Raw genomic sequence first — 18,198 nt, 5'->3', positions numbered from 1 at the left:
TGCTTTCTGTTTGTTCCTTGTTTCTCATCTGTCTTATTTGACTGCCTTCCTGTGGATACTTGAACATTTTTTTAGAATCCCATTTTGACATATCAGTAGTATTTTTGTGTGTACTATCTCCTTGTATAAATTCACTCTAGGCATTTACATACATAACTTACCACAGTCTAGTCGTGTTGACATTTTACCAGTTCAAGTGAGATGTAGAAACCTTCCCCTCTTTAAATCCCTTTGCTCTCCCTGGTTTATAATGTAATTGTCTTAGGTGTTCCTTTACATCCATTGAGAACCACATCAGACAGTGTTATAATTTCTGCTTCAGCTGTCAAACATAATTTAGAAAACTCAAGAGGAGAAGGAAAGTGTTGTATTCACCTGTGTTTTTGCTTTCCATTGTTCTTTCTTTCAAGGGAGATATTGATTGCTTACTTTGAGTTTTGCTCTTATAACTATTTCACATTCAGATTCCCAAAGGCTATTGACTCTGAGGAAGCAGAAACAAAACAGTAGGCTCTTTATCTGTAAATATGGACGTTGAAATGACAGTGCAGAAAAATGAGGTCATATTCTGAATTAGACACTTTTCTTGGAATTGGTAAGACCCTACCACCACTTTGTACTGTGCAAGTCTAATGATTTAGCGTGATACAGTGATAAGAGTACAAATTAGGATCTATTAATCAAAGGACTGAATAAGCTCCAAATTTCCTTCTAGATTGGCAAGTCTATAATTTATTATGTGAAATTTATAATTATCACCATACTAAGTTCAACAGATTTTAAATCCTTTGGTAACTGATAAACTTAATTGTAAAAATTCTTGACAGAAGTAATCTTGAAGAGCTCTTTTGCATGGTCTTTCCAATGCTGTTTGAATTGCAAAGCAGTTGTCCTCATTCTAATTAATTCTGTGTCAAGGAAAAAAACACAGACTCTATATGGGGATTTTCTTTCTTTATCAGGCACAAGACCTAAATGTCATCGAAGAAGTGATTCGAATGATGTTAGAGATCATCAACTCCTGCCTGACAAATTCTCTTCATCACAATCCAAATTTGGTGTATGCACTTCTTTACAAACGAGATCTCTTTGAACAATTTCGAACACATCCTTCATTTCAGGATATCATGCAAAATATTGATCTGGTAAGTGTAAATGGAGATATTTATTATGATTCTTTTTTAAATATTAAAGTAGAGAAAGTTTAACAAACCTTGATTAAAAAAACTGCAATAATTAGTCTCTTGAACGTTAATTCTATCTGCTGTCTATTCTGCTATAACAGTTGTCACCTTCCGTATGTGTATGTATTATATACAGACATATATGTACACGCACGCATATATATTTAGTAAAATTGAGATCATACTTTATATAGTTCTGTATTCTGCCGTTTTTACTTAACATTATTAACATTTTTCTGTGATATCATCAATTCTTTGAAAATCTCACATTTTAGTATTTGTATAACCTGTATTATGGAGGTCCTAAAATATATTAACTCTTATCCCATTATTGCTCATTTAGTTATTTCTCATATTTTGTATTAATTTATAATTATCAGTTTGTAAATACATCGTATCTCACCTTTTTTAGTTCTATTTTTGAAGTAGTCTTAAAACTGGAATTGTACTAGTTTTTGCTGTCAGAGGGATCAGTATTTTCAAGACGCAACCCATGTCAAATTGCTTTCCAGAAATATTGTACAATTAATGCATCTGTGTGTCATCTTATACTTCTACAAGTGATGTATGAGAGGATGCATCTCACTATACTTTTACAGCTTTATTATAATTATTTTAATTTTGTCCTTTTATATCAAAAATGGTATTTCATTATTGTTTTTAGTTTTTATTTCTTTCATTATTAGTGTGATTGAACATTTTTCACAGGTCTATGAACTTTCACCTCCTGTCCTTTTTAAAAAGGTTTTTCTGCTAAACTTTCTATTGTTGTATTAGTGTTTCCCAGTTCAGTTTGATTCCACAAAAATTTCTTGCATAGCTAATGAGATTCATAGTGCACAAGAGGAAACAGAAGAGCCACTATCCCTGTCCTTGTGTTACTTACATTTAGGAAGATTTTTAATAATTTAATTATTGCACAAGTATGAATGTATAATTTCCATCATAAGTAAGCACATGTACATGCCTTCCTCCAGGGTGTACACCTCATAGTGGATTCGCTGCATAACATGTATCGTACCAAACCGTTTCCCTTGGAGTGCTGTCATTTTACTCTTCAGCTGGTGGTGTATAAGATTCCTGTTGCTTCACATCCTCGTGAACACTTAGTTTGATCAGTTTTGTAGTAACATCTCATTATAGTTTTAATTTGGATTTCCTCTTTTCTGAAGCAAATTCAAGTCTTTTGCCAGTTTTTTCTACTGAGTTATTTATCTGTGTGTAGATTCTTTGTATGTTCTGGATTCTAGGCCTTTCTTGGTTATGTTTTGCAAATATCCAGTCACTAACACAAATACAGACTTTCTGATGTAACTCTAAAGCTCCTCTCAACATAGTCGAACATCAAATTCTCAGTTCCATTCTTTTCTTGGAGAGCTGCTTCCAGCTCCAACCAGGTTGTACGCTGGTTCTCCTGCCCAGCTGCAGCGTCTTCCTGGGAATTTCCTTCACCTGTTTCCGTTGGTTGGCCTTGGCTCCTGTGAGTCCTTCTTTCTTGGTTTACTGCTTCATGTTGGTGGAGCATGTACTACAGTAGCTTTCTGGGGAAAGGGTGTATGTGAGGTAGGTTTTTTATCTTTTAGTTTCTCATGTCTGAAAATGTTTTTCTTCTCTTTTTACATATGACCTGCTGTCTTGGGAAGCTTTTGGGATCTCCCTGTTATTGTGTCCTGAAATTTCATTGTTTGCTGGGCCTTGGTCAATTGTACTTGGCGCTTGGAGAGTCCTTTGAGTCTAGAGGCTCAAGCTCGGAACTTTCAAATGTTCATTTTAATTATTTCTTCCCGGTTGTCTCTCTCTCTCTCTGTCTCCTGCTATTTCCTCTCTATGACACTCCTATTAGATGGCCATTTCCTTTTGAGCCCCCTCCTGTCAATATCACTAAGTCTTATTTTTGGCCTGATCAGTGTCATCATATTAAGAGTCCTCCAGCCTCCTGCCTGGGGTCCGTAAGCCCATCTGTGAGGGTTTTAAAAGCTGAGGTAGAGAGAGGCTGGGTAAAATTGGGGGTGGGGAAGAGAGGGTGAGAGTGACCTCTGAAGTGAAAATTCCCCGTCTTCTTTCAGGATAACAGCAATACATAAATGGACGCATGGACTCTGATCAAATTTAAGATACTTCAGAACATCTCTATCCATTCTCATTAAGCCAGTTTACCCAAGTAGGTTAATTTTTGCTCATCCCAATAGAGTCCTGTGTACTTGTTCAGTACTTAATTGAAATCAGCTTTGAACTATAACCAGGCTCCCATTCCAGACTCTTAACACATAGTTCTGTAAACTGCTGAATACTCTGGAACCCACACAATTACATGAGTTTAACTACAAGTATGTATACTATTGCAGATCTGTTCATTGATTTGCTCCATATCACTGCTGTGTAATGATTGCAGGTAAACAGAAATAAAAATTAAAACTCTTTGCTGTCAGCATGAAAGGATGCTCAACATCAGTAATCATTAGAGAAATGCAAATCAAAACTACAGTGAGGTATCACCTCACACCAGTCAGAATGGCCAACATCAAAAAATCTACAAACAGTAAATGCTGGAGAGGGTGTGGAGAAAAGCGAACCCTCCTGCACTGTTGGTGGGAATGTAAATTGATACAGCCGCTATGGAGAACAGCATGGAGGTTCCTTAAAAAACTAAAAATAGAACTACCATATGACCCAGCAATCCCACTACTCTGCATATACCCTGAGAAAACCATAATTCCAAAACAGTCGTGTACCACAATGTTCATTGCAGCTCTATTTACAATAGCAAGGAAATGGAAGCAACCTAAGTGTCCATCGACAGATGAATGGATAAAGAAGCTATGGCACATATATACAATGGAATATTACTCAGCCATAAAAAGAAACGAAATTGAGTTATTTGTAGTGAGGTGGATGGACCTAGAGTCTGTCATACAGAGTAAAGTAAGTCAGAAAGAGAAAATACCATATGCTAACACATATATATGGAATCTTAAAAAAAAAAAATGGTTCTGAAGAACCTAGGGGCAGGACAGGAATAAAGATGCAGTTGTAGAGAATGGACTTGAGGACATTGGAGGGGGAAGGGTAAGCTGGGACGAAGTGAGAGAGAGAGTGGCATGGACATATGTACACTACCAAATGTAAAACAGATAGCTAGTGGGAAGCAGCCACATGGCACAGGGAGATCAGCTAGGTGCTTTGTGACTACCTAGAGGGGTGGGATAGGGAGGGTGGGAGGGAGACACAAGAGGGAGGGCCTATGGGAGTATATGTATACGTATAGCTGATTCACTTTGTTATATAGCAGAAACTAACACAACCATGTAAAGCCATTATACTCCAATAAATATGTTAAAAACAAAACAAAACAAAACAAAAAACCCTCTTTGCTGTCAGTTTAATTAGCGTTTTCATGAGCTTTCCTTAAGTCGCCTCAACTATATACCTAATGGTTGCAGCTATAGCAAATTACTTTGCCACACACACTCTTGTCATTTTCCTAAACCACTATCAGTATTATTTAAATTTCATTAACAGAACTGGGGCAGCTGGGTACTATTGTCATCTTTGCAGTTAGGATAAAGCAGAAACATCATTTCAAATGAGCATGTTTATATCTTAGAGTTAGACTTGACATTTATATTCTTTAATTAAATTCTCACCGTTATGAACCAGTACTCCCATGTAGATTTGTTGATATTTAGGATGTGTGAGAGCATCCTCAAGCTGCTTCTCAAATATTTCTTCTCTGGCCCCATGTCCTTCTTGTTTAATGGGAAAAGCGCCTCCTTTTAAAATTGATAAGTAGTGGTAACAAGATTATGAAATAAATGAATGCCCAAGGGACATCCATCAGAGCTTATTTCTACCTTTTTCTGTTGGCTAGATGCTTTTTGACAACGAGGTAGTCAACTAAGACCCTGCAAGCCGTGCAGTGCGGCCAAAAATTTTTTTAAAATAAAAAATAAAATAAGCCATTTCTAGCCAGCCTGTTCATGGATTTGTCCACATTCATTTCTAGTTTCTTGCTTGTACCATTTTGGGGAGTAGGATACTGAGATTAAGATTCACTGTGCATGTGAGGAAAGGTTCAACAAAACCCTTTTCTCTTTTACATGGGAAATTGGCCTTGGGTTAAGCTGCTTTTAGCTCTGTTCCTTGGAAATCTGATGAAGGTGGAATGTCAGCCATGTTACTAGGTAATACTGCTGTAATAAAATGAGAATATGATAGAATGACATTTGAATGGTAAGTTGAGTCTGGACTGAAAGGACTATAGCTTTGGGCTTCCCTGAGTGAAAAAATTCATAACCAAGCATGTCCTTTTCAGGGACCTAGAAGCTGAGACTATCACAAGGGGTATTGGTTTCTGTTTGGGACATGGCTTCTAAGCTAGGGTGGCTATTGGATCTGTCCATGGTAGTCTCATTCTCTCACATTGGAGCTATCAGTTGAGGGTCCAAAGACCAGCCCCGATACTGCTGTGAGTATTCCCAGGGAAAACAAAAGCCTGGGGCTGTGCTGTTGGCATGCTCTTTTTCCTGGCCTTCTGTCCTTTTAAATTAATCTTATGCCCAGTGTGGCCTATTACACTCTTTTTTTTTATTTATTTATTTTTTTTTGCGGTACGCGGGCCTCTCACTGTTGTGCCCTCTCCCGTTGCAGAGCACAGGCTCCGGACGCGCAGGCTCAGCAGCCATGGCTCACAGGCCCAGCCGCACCGCGGCATGTGGGATCTTCCCGGACCAGGGCACGAACCCGCGTCCCCTGCATCGGCAGGCAGACTCTCAACCACTGCACCACCGGGGAAACGCTTTTTTTTTAATTTTTAAAACTTTTTATTATGAAAAATTTCAAGTGTATACAAAGTAAACAGAACTGCTATTATATTCTTGAGCCTCTCGATGTCTAATTCGGTCTAAGAATACCACTCAGGAAAGAGCACTGAAGTGCTAAAATAATATCTTCTTATAATACTTATAAATGTATCTCTTTCACATTCCAGGATGGAGGATATCCTGGTTTTCCCAAGGTTTATCCAGATGTTTGAATTATAGAACTATCCAATACATCCTTTTTTAGCTTTCATATTTCTAACCTGCGTCATCCTAATCGTTTTAGTCTGCCCTTATGGCAAACCCCTACCCCTTGTCTCTTTTGCCTTTCTCTGGACCTCTCTGATTTCAGTTTCTTTCTTCATTCCTTCCTGTCTTTTTTCTCCTTTTACCCTTTCCTTCCTTCCTTCCTCCCTCCCTCCATTCGTCCTCCTCCCCCTTCTCTCTCACTCACTCATTCTACCTTTCTTTCTCTGGATAGTCACCTGAACTGTGCACAATATATGTCAGATAATCTATACCTGCAGTGTATTGGAAATGTTTTCTCTTTAATTACCAATACCTCTTTTCATAATAGTGCATTTTTTTCTTTTTGTTTCTGATAAAAGACTAACCAAAGTTTCTTTTTTCCGTGGTCATAACTGTAATAGATGATAAATTATCATGTTGTAATACATTGTTTGGATTATTTAGTTTTAAATGTTTAAACCACATCAAAAACCATTTGCTCCTTTTCTATTCATCTCATCATTAGCGTTGCTAGCTTTTATTGCATACTTGCTAAGCATTTACGTGCATGATCTCTCTTAATCTTCATTAAAAAACAAACTTTGAGGTATATTTCATTTTTATTTTCAATTACAGTTAAAGAAACCAACTTAGAAAGATTTAATTTGCTTGTGATCACATATTCAGAAAGTGATAGAGCCAGAACTCAAACCGAGGCAGTTTGATAATAAAACCCTTGTTTGTAGTCATCATGCCTGACTACTATCCGCATTCACTAAACGTTCCTACAGCTTCTCATTGGTTTGCGTATTCACTGCCTGAAAACATCTGAAAACAAACCTGGAAATTTACTTTCTCCTTCAAGTTCACTTCTAATAATGTCAAATCAGTCTTTACTCCACCCGTGGTGAAAGTGATGTTCTTTTCTTAGTAACCAGGCTGTTGACATCCTTAAAAATAACCCTGAAGGACCATATTATTTTTTGAAAGGACACACAAGAACCACGCAAAGGATTTAAACTACGTCCATTTGAAACTTAGTCTCCTTTGGAAGAGGTGAAAATTAGAGTAAAGATGAGGAAATAGAAAGGACCTCACTTGTTTTTCTCACAGTATATCACCACATGGAAATAAAAGCAGGGTGTTAAACTGGATTTATATCCAGTGCTCACTTTCCTGTCCTTGTCAGTAATTGGCCACTTACTGACACTCCAACTGTATTCGTGAAAAATGCAGTCTCTGGGTAAACATTTGACTGTGTGCTGTTGTGTAGTTCTTAAAGCTAGATAAATATATGCCTAAACAAGTTCGAGTCCCTACTAAGTGCTGGGAATGAGGCTAAGTACCTTTACATAATATTACTCATTTATTCTTCTTAAACCAGTAAATTAGTTATTGTTATCCCACTTTACAGATAAGGAAACCAGCAGGCTGAGAGAAGCCTTCCCAGGTGATTTTAACACAGATCCCCACCTAAGAATCATTCCTCTTAGGGAATTCCCTGGCCATCCAGTGGTTAGGACTTGGCACTTTCACTGCCGGAGCCTGGGTTCGATTCCTGGTCAGGGAACTAAGATCCCATAAGCCATGCAGCAAGACCAAAAAAAAAAAAAAATCCTCTTAAATAGTGATCACATGTTTGCGTAGGGCTTTATCATTGAGGGCAATTTGCATACGCCCTATGTCATTTGACCCTTAAATTATCCTTGTGAAGGAGGCAGAGCAAGTCTTCAGAGGTGAAATGGTTGGCTCAAGGTCACTTAGCTAGTAAATCACTCAGCCTTGAATCCAGATCTTCTCATTATAAACTCCATATTTTCAGCATTCACTTGGCTAAACCTAAATAAGATTCCAAATGAGCAGATTTTCCAACAACTTTTTGTTGAATACTATCATCTAAAATAGTGTTGGACACACTGGAGATTCATTCAAAATCATTTTAAACTCTTTTTTACATATTTTGAAAAGAATACCGTGAGAAAGATATAAATAACATCTCTACTTTTGCCTCTTTCAGCACTTTACCTTCTCCTTCCCTCCCCTAAATGCTTCTGAAATCTTGGCTTAAGCAAACCTTTGCTATTTCTTCTTTCAGGGAGTTAACCTTGAAAAATGTTGGTAGAGGAGACTATGAATCTACTGTTATTTTTAGCTGACAGGGAGTTGAGAGTTGATGTTTTTCATTAAGACATTAAGCAATGTTGAATGTCTGAGACAGGAGTGACTAACCTTGGAGTACTTTTAACTTCTGCCGAAGGAGTTAGACATGTGCTTTTCAGGTAGCCAAATTACTGTTAGCCACTTGTACATAACCCTCCATTCTAACTCATAAGATGATATGATCTGGCTGAATTAAGCAACAGGACAAAATAGAAATACCACACCAAACAAGAGAGGGCGTGAAAGAAATTTCATGGCTGAATATAAGTATAGGACAGAGACATTGAACAACAATAGTTTTGTGGTATGGTAAAGGCAAGAACTATTTTTATCTCTTGGCAGTGTAAAATTTACACTAGGTTTTCTGTAGTTCCAGACCTGACCGTTCTTAATTGAGCTCCAAACTAGCTCATTCAGTTGCCTATACAACGGTCCCACAAATGTTGAACAAGGTTAAATGAGAATTCATTATTTTCTTCAAAAAAAAGTCGAACACAAAATGAATCTGTTTTTTCTTCTGCAGTCTTCCTTAGCTCTGTAAATGACATCAGTATCTACCTAGTTGCTTATGCCAAAATGCCAAAAAAGAAGAAAGAGGAATAATGAGCGCTATTTGGAATAGGGTTGGGATATTGCAAATTTAAAGAGTGCAGTCAGAGAAGACCTCTCTGAGAAGGTACATTTGAGCTCAAACTTGAAGGAGGTAGAAAATGAGTTGTGCAGATACCTGGGATCAGATGGGGTAAAGATGGGAGCATGTCTTTGTCTCCCTTGGGAGCAAAAGGTAGACACTTTTACTGACCATTATAAGAGATTTGGGTTCTCTAAGCTCAGAGTTCTGTTGCTATAATATAACCCACGGCATTTGCAGGGGTCATCTGTTCACCTTCAGATCACCTTGTGCAGCCCCACTTACATCAATGGACATATCATCCAGATACAAAATCAGTAAGGAAACACTGGCCTTAAGCGGCACATTAGATCAAATAAACTTAATAGATATATAGAGAATATTTCATCCACAAGCAGCAAAATACACATTCTTTTCAAGTGCAAGTTGAACATTCTCCAGGGTAGACCACACACTAGGCCACAGAACGACTGTCAGTAAATTTAAGAAAATTGAAACCATATCAAGCATCTTTTCCAACCACAGTGCTGTGAGACTTGAAATCAACTACAAGAAGAAAAAAAAATGCAAAAAACCCAGACACGTGGAGGCTAAACAATATGCTACTGAACAACCAAAGGGTCACTGAAGAAATGAAAGAGGAAATTTTTTTTAATCCTGGAGACAAATGGAAATGGAAACACAATGATCCAAAATCTGTGGAACAGCAAATGCAGTTCTAAGAGGGAAGATTATAGCAATACAAGCCTACTTCAGAAAACAAGAAAAATCTCAAACAACCAACCTCACCTTACACCTAAAGGAATTAGAGAATGAAGAACAAACAAAACCCAAAGTTAGTAGAAGGAAAGAAATCATAAAGATCAGAGTGGAAATAAATGAGATAGAGACTGAAAAAAATAGAAAAGATCAGTGAAACTGAAAGTTGATTCCTTGAAAAGATAAACAAAATTGATAAACCTTTAGCCAGACTCACCAAGAAAAAAAGAGAGAGGGCCCAAATCAATAAAATCAGAAACAAAAAAGGAGAAGTTACAACTGATACCACAAAAATACAAAGGATCGTAAGAGATTACTGCAAACAACTGTATGCCAATAAAATGGACAACCTAGAAGAAATGGGCAAATTTCTAGAAATGCACAGTGTCCCAAAACTGAACCGGGAAGAAATAGAAAATATGAACAGACCAATTACAAGTAATGAAATTGAATCGGTCATTTTAAAGCTCTCAACAAACAAAAATCCAGGACCAGATGGCTTCACAGGTGAATTCTACCAAACATTTAGAGAAGAATTAACACCTGTCTTTCACAAACTATTCCCAAAAATTGCAGAAGAAGGAACACTTCTGAACTCATTCTGTGAGGCATCATCACCCTGATACCAAAACCAAAGGCATCACAAAAAAAGAAAATTACAGCCAATATCACTGATGACCATAGATGCAAAAATCCTCAATAAGATATTAGCAAACTGAATTCAACAATATATTAAAAGAATCATACACCATGATCAAGTGGGATTATCCCAGGGATGCAAGGATAGTTCAATATCTGCAGTATGGAGTTTCCTCAAAAAAAACGAAAAATAGAACTACCATATGACCCAGCAATTCCACTCCTGCATATGTGTCTGAAAAAAACAAAAACACTAATTCAAAAAGATACATGCACGCCAGTGTACAGAGCAGCATTATTTATGACTGCCAAGATATGGAAGCAACCTGTGCAACCTAAGCAAACTATGAAAACTTCCTCAATCTGGTACTAAGTTCAATTTTTCTGAAAATAATAAAATTAATATAAATTTCTTGGGAAAAGTTGTACATAAATTCATCAAGTAAAAAGAGAAGAGTTGTTAGTTGACCCTCAGTAATGTATTAAACTAATGGTGATCATGTAGGTTTTAACCTGCAGGCTTTCCTAAAATTTACTTTCAGTAGATTTCACTTGATAGTCCTGACTGGTTTGGGTGAGATGACCTGTGCCACCAAACTCAGTTCTTACAAACTTTTCGCCTATATCAGGCATAAAATCAGGAATATAGACATATAACTACAAAGAAATGTTATTGATTGGATACATTGGTGGGGTACTAACATTCATGGGTTTCATCCTTAACAGACTACTTTTACATGTATTATGATTGTTTCCTATGCAGTAGATGGGGCAACTTTTTCATTTTATAAACAAAGATACTGAGATACACCTAATGACAATCATAGTTACTGACATTTTGTGAGCACTTACCATGTGCCAGGCATCGTTCTTTGTGCTCTGCAAGTATTAACTTAATTCTAAGAACAACCCCATGAGGCAGGCATTTTATTTTTCTTCATTTATAGATCAGGAAGCTCAGGCATGGAGATGTTAAATAACTTGCCTAAGTTTATAAGGAGAGCTGGGATTTAAATGCAAGCAATCTGACACCTGATATGTGCTCCAAACCACTGCACAATTCTACATCTGGAAGAAGTTGGGCATCTTACAAGTCACATGGTTAGTAAGTGTCACAGGCAGGACCCAAACTAGGCCTCTGACTTTGAGTATTTTGTAGTGTACACTACCATGATGTCTTAAATCCATTTAATTATACGTTTGATCAGAGTCTTGTCCCCCAGTTATTACCTTGCATCTTTCTCTTTTATTTCCCTTTTATTGAATTTCAGTTGCTGTACACATTGCATCTTTCTTGCAGACAAAAAGTATCATCTATTTCCTTTGTAAATTCTCTAATTATTCCTTCCACTGAATAGGTTGTCAAGGGTATCATCGGTATCTTAAGTAAAACACAAAAACTTCAGGTACAGCCAAAATTCAAAAAATATTTTCACAGAATTTACTTATTTTACACGTATAAAATGTCCATTTAAAAATAAAAAGAGGGACTTCCCTGGTGGTGCAGTGGTTAAGAATCCACCTGCCAATGCAAGGTACATGGGTTCGATCCCTGGTCCGGGAAGATCCCACATGCCACGGAGCAACTAAGCCTGTGTGCCACAACTACTGAGCCTGAGCTCTAGAGCCCAGCCCGCGAGCCAGGTGATCCCATGTGCCACAACTATGAAGCCCACGTGCCTAGAGCCCGTGTTCCGCAACGAGAAGCCACTGCAATGATAAGCCCGTGCACCACAACAAAGAGTAGCTCCTGCTCGCCGCAAGTAGAGAAAGTCTGCGCGCAGCAACGAAGACCCAGTGCAGCCAAAAATAAATAAATAAAAAGAGACTTAATTACAATTTATGAAAATCAGTTATAGTACCTGCTGTGTCTAAACTCTTGTGAACAAAATTTTATCCCAGAGAGCTTAAAATCTGACTTGGAAAAAACAAGACCCATAGGCACATGTTGAAAACCAACCTGTCATGGACAAAATAAGCAACTTGCAAAGGAGCTGGTGCCAGCAAACTGCCTGAGATAAAGAAATGATTTATTTGGAATCAACAGCAGTGTAACCAGGCATTGGCTGCCTTTGTTTTTGCTCGTTGCCACAGTCCTTCAAGGCACAAGCTTGTTAGGGTTCTGGCTCCAGCTGGGTCTCTACTTTCCAGAATAAATCTATTTCAGTGGCATTTATGTCATATCATGCACCTTCCACTAGAATGGTTAGGAGAAAAGTTATTGTACATTTGAACAATTAATATTTAGGAGAGTAATCTTGAAAGAAAATCTAGAAAACTGTTTGGAAATAACTCTTAGTTAACTTAAAATAATTTACCTATAAAATAGAAAACATGTAAATGGAAATACCCAACTTTTTAAGAAACAAATTTTTATATTTTTGCAGGCATCTCTGACTATAAACACTTGTCTATAGTGTATAGTCTCTTGAATAAAAAGTGACTTATGGTCTTCTTGATTTATTGACATTGTGGTTTTTAAGTGATTTCCTAAAAAATGATGACAGTCTTTTAGTTTTTAATGACAAGTGTTAAGAGACAGTGTTATTTCCAAATGTTACTGTGTTAGCACCTTGCTACATAGTTCAGGCTGTGCTGTGACATGAAACCAAAAAATTACAGCTTGCTGTTGATTATCCCTGGTGCTCAGAGGTAAGAGTGTTGTGGATAAATTAAATTGATAAGTAATCCCCAAAACATCATTTTAGCCATTAGCTTCAAATTTCTTTCTTACTAAGACTTTTTCTGGACAACTACTATTAAGCCTCAATGTTAACAGATATTAAGCTTTAGCTTTCTCTTCCTACCTTCTGATGGGTGCTGCTCTCTAAATGAAATATGAATGCAAGGTGAGGCAGCACAAGGAAGTGCAGAATTCAGGAGCCTGCATAATTCACAGAATGCATCATCAACCCTGAATATTCAGGGGTTGGCTCTGATTCAGCCATCAAACCCTTTATACAGAGGACTTATTTAGGAGAGCTAGTGAATTGAAAGCCAGGCCACTCGAAGAAATGGAACGATGATCCTTTGACTACCATGTGAGAAAGGCATCTACTGAAAATACCTCTCATACATCTACTTATTTAAAAAAATAACACTTTACATTCCAGGTGATCACCTTCTTTAGCTCGAGGTTGCTACAAGCTGGAGCTGAGCTGTCAGTGGAACGGGTTCTGGAAATCATCAAGCAAGGAGTCGTCGCACTGCCCAAGGACAGGCTGAAGGTAAGACTGGGGGAAGAAACATACTGTTGTATCACTTGATGTAAATATTAGTGTCTGAGTGGGCTCTATTCAGAATCATACCACTTACCCAGCACTTGCACTGGAAAAGGCTCTCTAAACTTGCGCTGCCTACTCTACTGTATATTGACACACAGAACTGTGGTGAAGGATTCTGACAGTCTTCTAGAAGAAATAGCAAGAGGACTGTCTTCACACCACTGCATAGCCTATGAGTAACCACTGTATATACTATGAGTAATTCATAGATATACTGTGAATAAAGGAGCACCTTACTTTTTTAACCCAGTGAAATAAATACAGGCTTGTAAGTATCATCAAGGGTTGATGGGAAGATGGTGGTGGTGGTGATGGCGATGATGATCACTACAACAGTAGCTAATATTTACATAGTGTTTTCTCAGTGCTTTTGGGAGGTTCTAAGTGTCTTACATATATTAACCTGACCAATCCTCACAACAGCCCTTGGACGGTAAGTAGTGTTATCATCCTAATTTTCAGATGAGGAATCTGGTGCACAGAGAGGTTAAGTAATTAACCCAAAGCCATATAATTAGAAAATTAGGAAACTAGGAGATTCACACCCAGGCCATCTGGCTCCAAAGTCCACGCTCGTAATCACCACACTGTTTACTGTGTGCCTGGGAGTAGCTGTAGAAGAGGATCACTTCATGGAGGAGGTAGGGGAAATATTGTATTTTGAGGAGGCATTTACATTTGTGTGTCAGATATGTTTCTAAGTGATCTCATGATGTAAAACTCATACTTCAAGACTAATTTTCCCGTAGGAAAATATGTAAGGGGGATATCTGGGGGAAGATGCGTGAATGGACAGCACTGTCGCCTATTTTTACCTTAATACTTCTTTTAATTTTTTCCTTCATTACCTCTCATGTTTTTAGAGTGCTCATTCCTAAATGAACAGCACACAGGGTGTCATAGTGACTGTTTGGCCTTCTTCATGTTTTATCAGAACTAGCTTCTGTTCCAAAGTTACTGTTTGGGGGCTGTGTTTTTCAGCACTATCACTAGAACCGCTGCTTAATGAACATTGTAGGATATGAAAATATTTTCAGTTATAATAACAGTTTATAAAGCAACAGCACATTAGTCATAATCACTTGCAGAAGTTCCACTGTCCGTAAACAGCCGTGCAGTTCACGCAGTGCTGAGCAAAGGAGGGGTTTCTGCTTATCAGCTAAAATGGCACCACCATGTGGCTATAGCATAAAACCTGATTGCGGTTCACCAGACCCTCCAGCTTTGACTTTACTCTCTTTTCCTGACAATTCCTGAAGTGTAGAGAATTCATATTATTTCCTTTCTTACCTAAAGTAAGACATCTGAGGTCTTTCGGGTTTTTTCTCACTGTTTCAAATTTATTTGAACTCTACCATGTTAACCAGTACAAAAATCCATGATGATTAGACTGGCAACTCATAGGAACTGATGGATCGTGGTGTTTAAGCTAGTCAAGAAAGAAGTGGAGCTATCAAGAAACCATAAGGAAAGGATAATGCAGAGGAGTCAAGGGAAGGGGGATTTTGATGAGATCAAAGAGCCAGCATAGGGCTTCCCTGGTGGCGCAGTGGTTGAGAGTCCGCCTGCCGATGCAGGGGACGCTGGTTCGTGCCCCGGTCCGGGAAGATCCCACATGCCGTGGAGCGTCTGGGCCCGTGAGCCATGGCCACTGATCCTGCGCGTCCGGAGCCTGTGCTCCGCAACGGGAGAGCCCACAGCAGTGAGAGGGCCGCGTACCGCAAAAAAAAAAAGCAAAACTGAAACCCCATCGTGTCTCTCCTCTTGCACTGGTTTCCCATTTCACTGTACCTCCCCACCCCCAGCATCCTGTTTACCTCCTGTTCCTCTCCCCTTGTTCACACAGCTCTAGCTGCTTTGTTCTTTTCATTATTTCTTCAACATGCTTGGCATCCTCCTGGCTTTGGACCTTTTTAGTAGTTGTTCCTACTGCTTAGGACTCTGCTCTGAATAAGCATGCCTAATTCTCTCGCCTCTTTTTTTTTTTTTTTTTTTTTTTTGCTAAAGGTTTGCCCGGACCATTCTCTGTAAGACTTTCTCCCCCCACATCCTCACAGATGCTCCCAGACCTCCTCAAGCTGCTCTACCTTTTCTGTATTTTCCAGAGCATTTATCACATCCTAGTACCCTAGATCATTTTGTTATTTATTATATTACGCTGATTGTTCACTGTCTGTTTCCTCCTGCTAGACTGTGAGCCCTGAAAGGGCAGGGACCTTTGCTTACTATGTGTCCAAGCACTTACAGCAACACTGTCACAGAGCAGATGCTTGAGAAAGACTTGCTCAGTGTTGATGGAACCTTGTGGCAAGCTTAAACCTAATGTCGTATGTTCTCATCATTGGTCATTGCCATGTTCTTTTGTGCTTTCATCCCCATTCCTCTTTGTGCTTTCTCTCCCCAGATGCAGCCTCCTATTACTTCCCTGCCTCCCATACCCTACACTGCCTTTTTAAACCCCAATTTCATGGTCAGGATGTATCCCCACACTCTCAGTCCCTGCACTGAATCTTCTCTCTTCACCACCTCTTTAACTGAAACCTGGTTCTCCCCTCAGGACTCCCAAACCCCTGCAGCATTTGGAAGTAAAAGCTGCTTGTTCTTTCATACTCCCCACCCTTCGGGGTCTGGAGATGCAGTTGGTGTCTTCTTTGTTTTCACTGTTGTTGCTTAGCTATTATCCTTCTACCCTTAAGTACAAAGCTCTGTTCATATGAGGCTGGTACCAGCTTCTTCTCCTCCTTATAGCTGCCACCTACTGACTCCTAGGCCTCTCTCTCATTTACTATAGCATCTGGCTCAGTCTTTCTTTCCGTCCATGGCTTATCATCCTGGGTGCCTATGATGCTCATGTGTATGGCCCATCCTTGGCATCCAATTCATTAACTGGCTCAGTCACACTGACTTTCATTCACATCTGTGTCATTTCAGTCCCCCACTCATGGCCAAATCCAGATCATGTTGTCATGGCGATCTGCTCCTTTTGAATATCTTTGGTCTAAATATACTGCTCTCCAATCACAACTTCCATTTCTTCTACTATGCTGGGTTTTTTTGTTTTTTGTTTGTTTGTTTGTTTTTTGCAGTACGCAGGCCTCTCACTGTTGTGGCCTCTCCCGTTGCGGAGCACAGGCTCCGGACGTGCAGGCTCAGCGGCCGTGGCTCACGGGCCCAGCCTCTCCATGGCATGTGGGATCTTCCCGGACCGGGGCACGAACCCGTGTCCCCTGCATCGGCAGGCAGACTCTCAACCATTGCGCCACCAGGGAAGCCCAGGGTTTCAGTTTTTAATAGGACCACTCTGGCTGATGTGTTGAGGGTAGACTATAGAGCAACAATGAAAGCAGAGAGATCAGTTAGACTATTGCTTGACTTGGACCATGGTGGAAAGGTGGAAGTGCTAACAGAATTCGTCCAAGAAATTGTCTGGTGGGCAGAGGAGTGCACTTAGGCCTTTTAGGAGACAGCTATAGTCTGCATTGATTACAGAAGCTCCAGGGAATGGTGGCTGAACGTAGGTTCTGATGGACTGGTTAGAGAACTGGTCTGCAAGTACTGGAAGAACTGTTTATGGAAGTGGATTCGGACTTGGACTAGGCGGTCTCAAGGACAGCTTTCAGATGTTGGCTAGCTGAGTCTTTCATCGTTAGATGCCTGGCTCTGCTTTGCTAAATGTTGTGCGGCTCAACAGTATACGTGAGTCGATCTGCTACTAGTTCCTAGAGGCTGTCTGTACGAGACAATTCAGAGCAAACTTTGGAGGCCACGCACCATAAGACAATTTGGAAAACTATCAGAGAATCACCAAAATTGTGAAAGAACACAGGGAGTGATTAGGGGAACTCACCGGATCCAAGCAGAAGAGACTTGTCTTCAAGTACTGGAAGAATTGTTTACAAAAGCAGATTTGGACTTATGTGTGGTCTCAGGAATAGGACTAATGGGTAGAAGGAACTTGCATTTCAGTCCCATAGAAGGGAGAACTTTCTAAGAAATGGAACTACAGTTGACCCTTGAACAATGTAGGGGTCCAGGGTGCAGACCCTGCACACAGTCGAAAACCCAGATATAATTTATCATCAGCCCTCTGTATCCACAGTTCCTCTGAACTCACAGATTCAACCAACCGTGGATTGTGTAGTACTGTAGTATTTACTGTTGGAAAAAAATCTATGCATAAGTGGATCCACCCAGCTCAAATCCTTGTTGTTCAAGGGTCAACTGTATTTAGAGATGGAATAGGTAACTTCTGGGAAGTGGTGCATTCACTGTCACTGGAGGTGTTAAGAGTAATAGGACGATGGCCACTTGACAGGGATGCAAATAGGTTCCATCTTGCATGAAGCTCTTATCTGTTGGTACCAGCTGGCCAGCACGGTAAATGGAGAAGGATTCTAAGGCTGAGTTCAGATGCAGCAGGAAAAGTGCTGAGATCCATTAGCAACGCCTGCCATTGGCAACAGGAGCAGAAAGCCAGGAGCACATGTACAGTTATT

The 18,198-nt window shown here is 39.4% G+C and overlaps 1 protein-coding gene across 3 annotated transcripts in view; it reads left to right on the top strand.

Moving 5' to 3' along the window:
• DYM (dymeclin) overlaps positions 1-18,198 on the top strand; it is a 379,359-nt gene that overhangs the window by 293,824 nt on the left and 67,337 nt on the right. For 2 of the 3 annotated variants that reach the window (XM_030867896.2, XM_060310367.1), the window contains 2 exons: positions 963-1,145; positions 13,532-13,645. In XM_030867896.2, the coding sequence (XP_030723756.2) occupies positions 963-1,145; positions 13,532-13,645 (297 nt within the window). Of the gene's footprint in view, positions 1-962; positions 1,209-13,531; positions 13,646-18,198 lie in introns of those variants that run through there. The other variant, XM_060310368.1, reaches the window with a different exon arrangement.

This window comes from Globicephala melas, chromosome 13 (genome assembly GCF_963455315.2).
Source record: "Globicephala melas chromosome 13, mGloMel1.2, whole genome shotgun sequence".
Taxonomy (NCBI): domain Eukaryota; kingdom Metazoa; phylum Chordata; class Mammalia; order Artiodactyla; family Delphinidae; genus Globicephala; species Globicephala melas.
The sequence above is the reverse complement of the archived record's forward strand: the minus strand, read 5'-3'. Positions and strand labels throughout refer to the sequence as shown.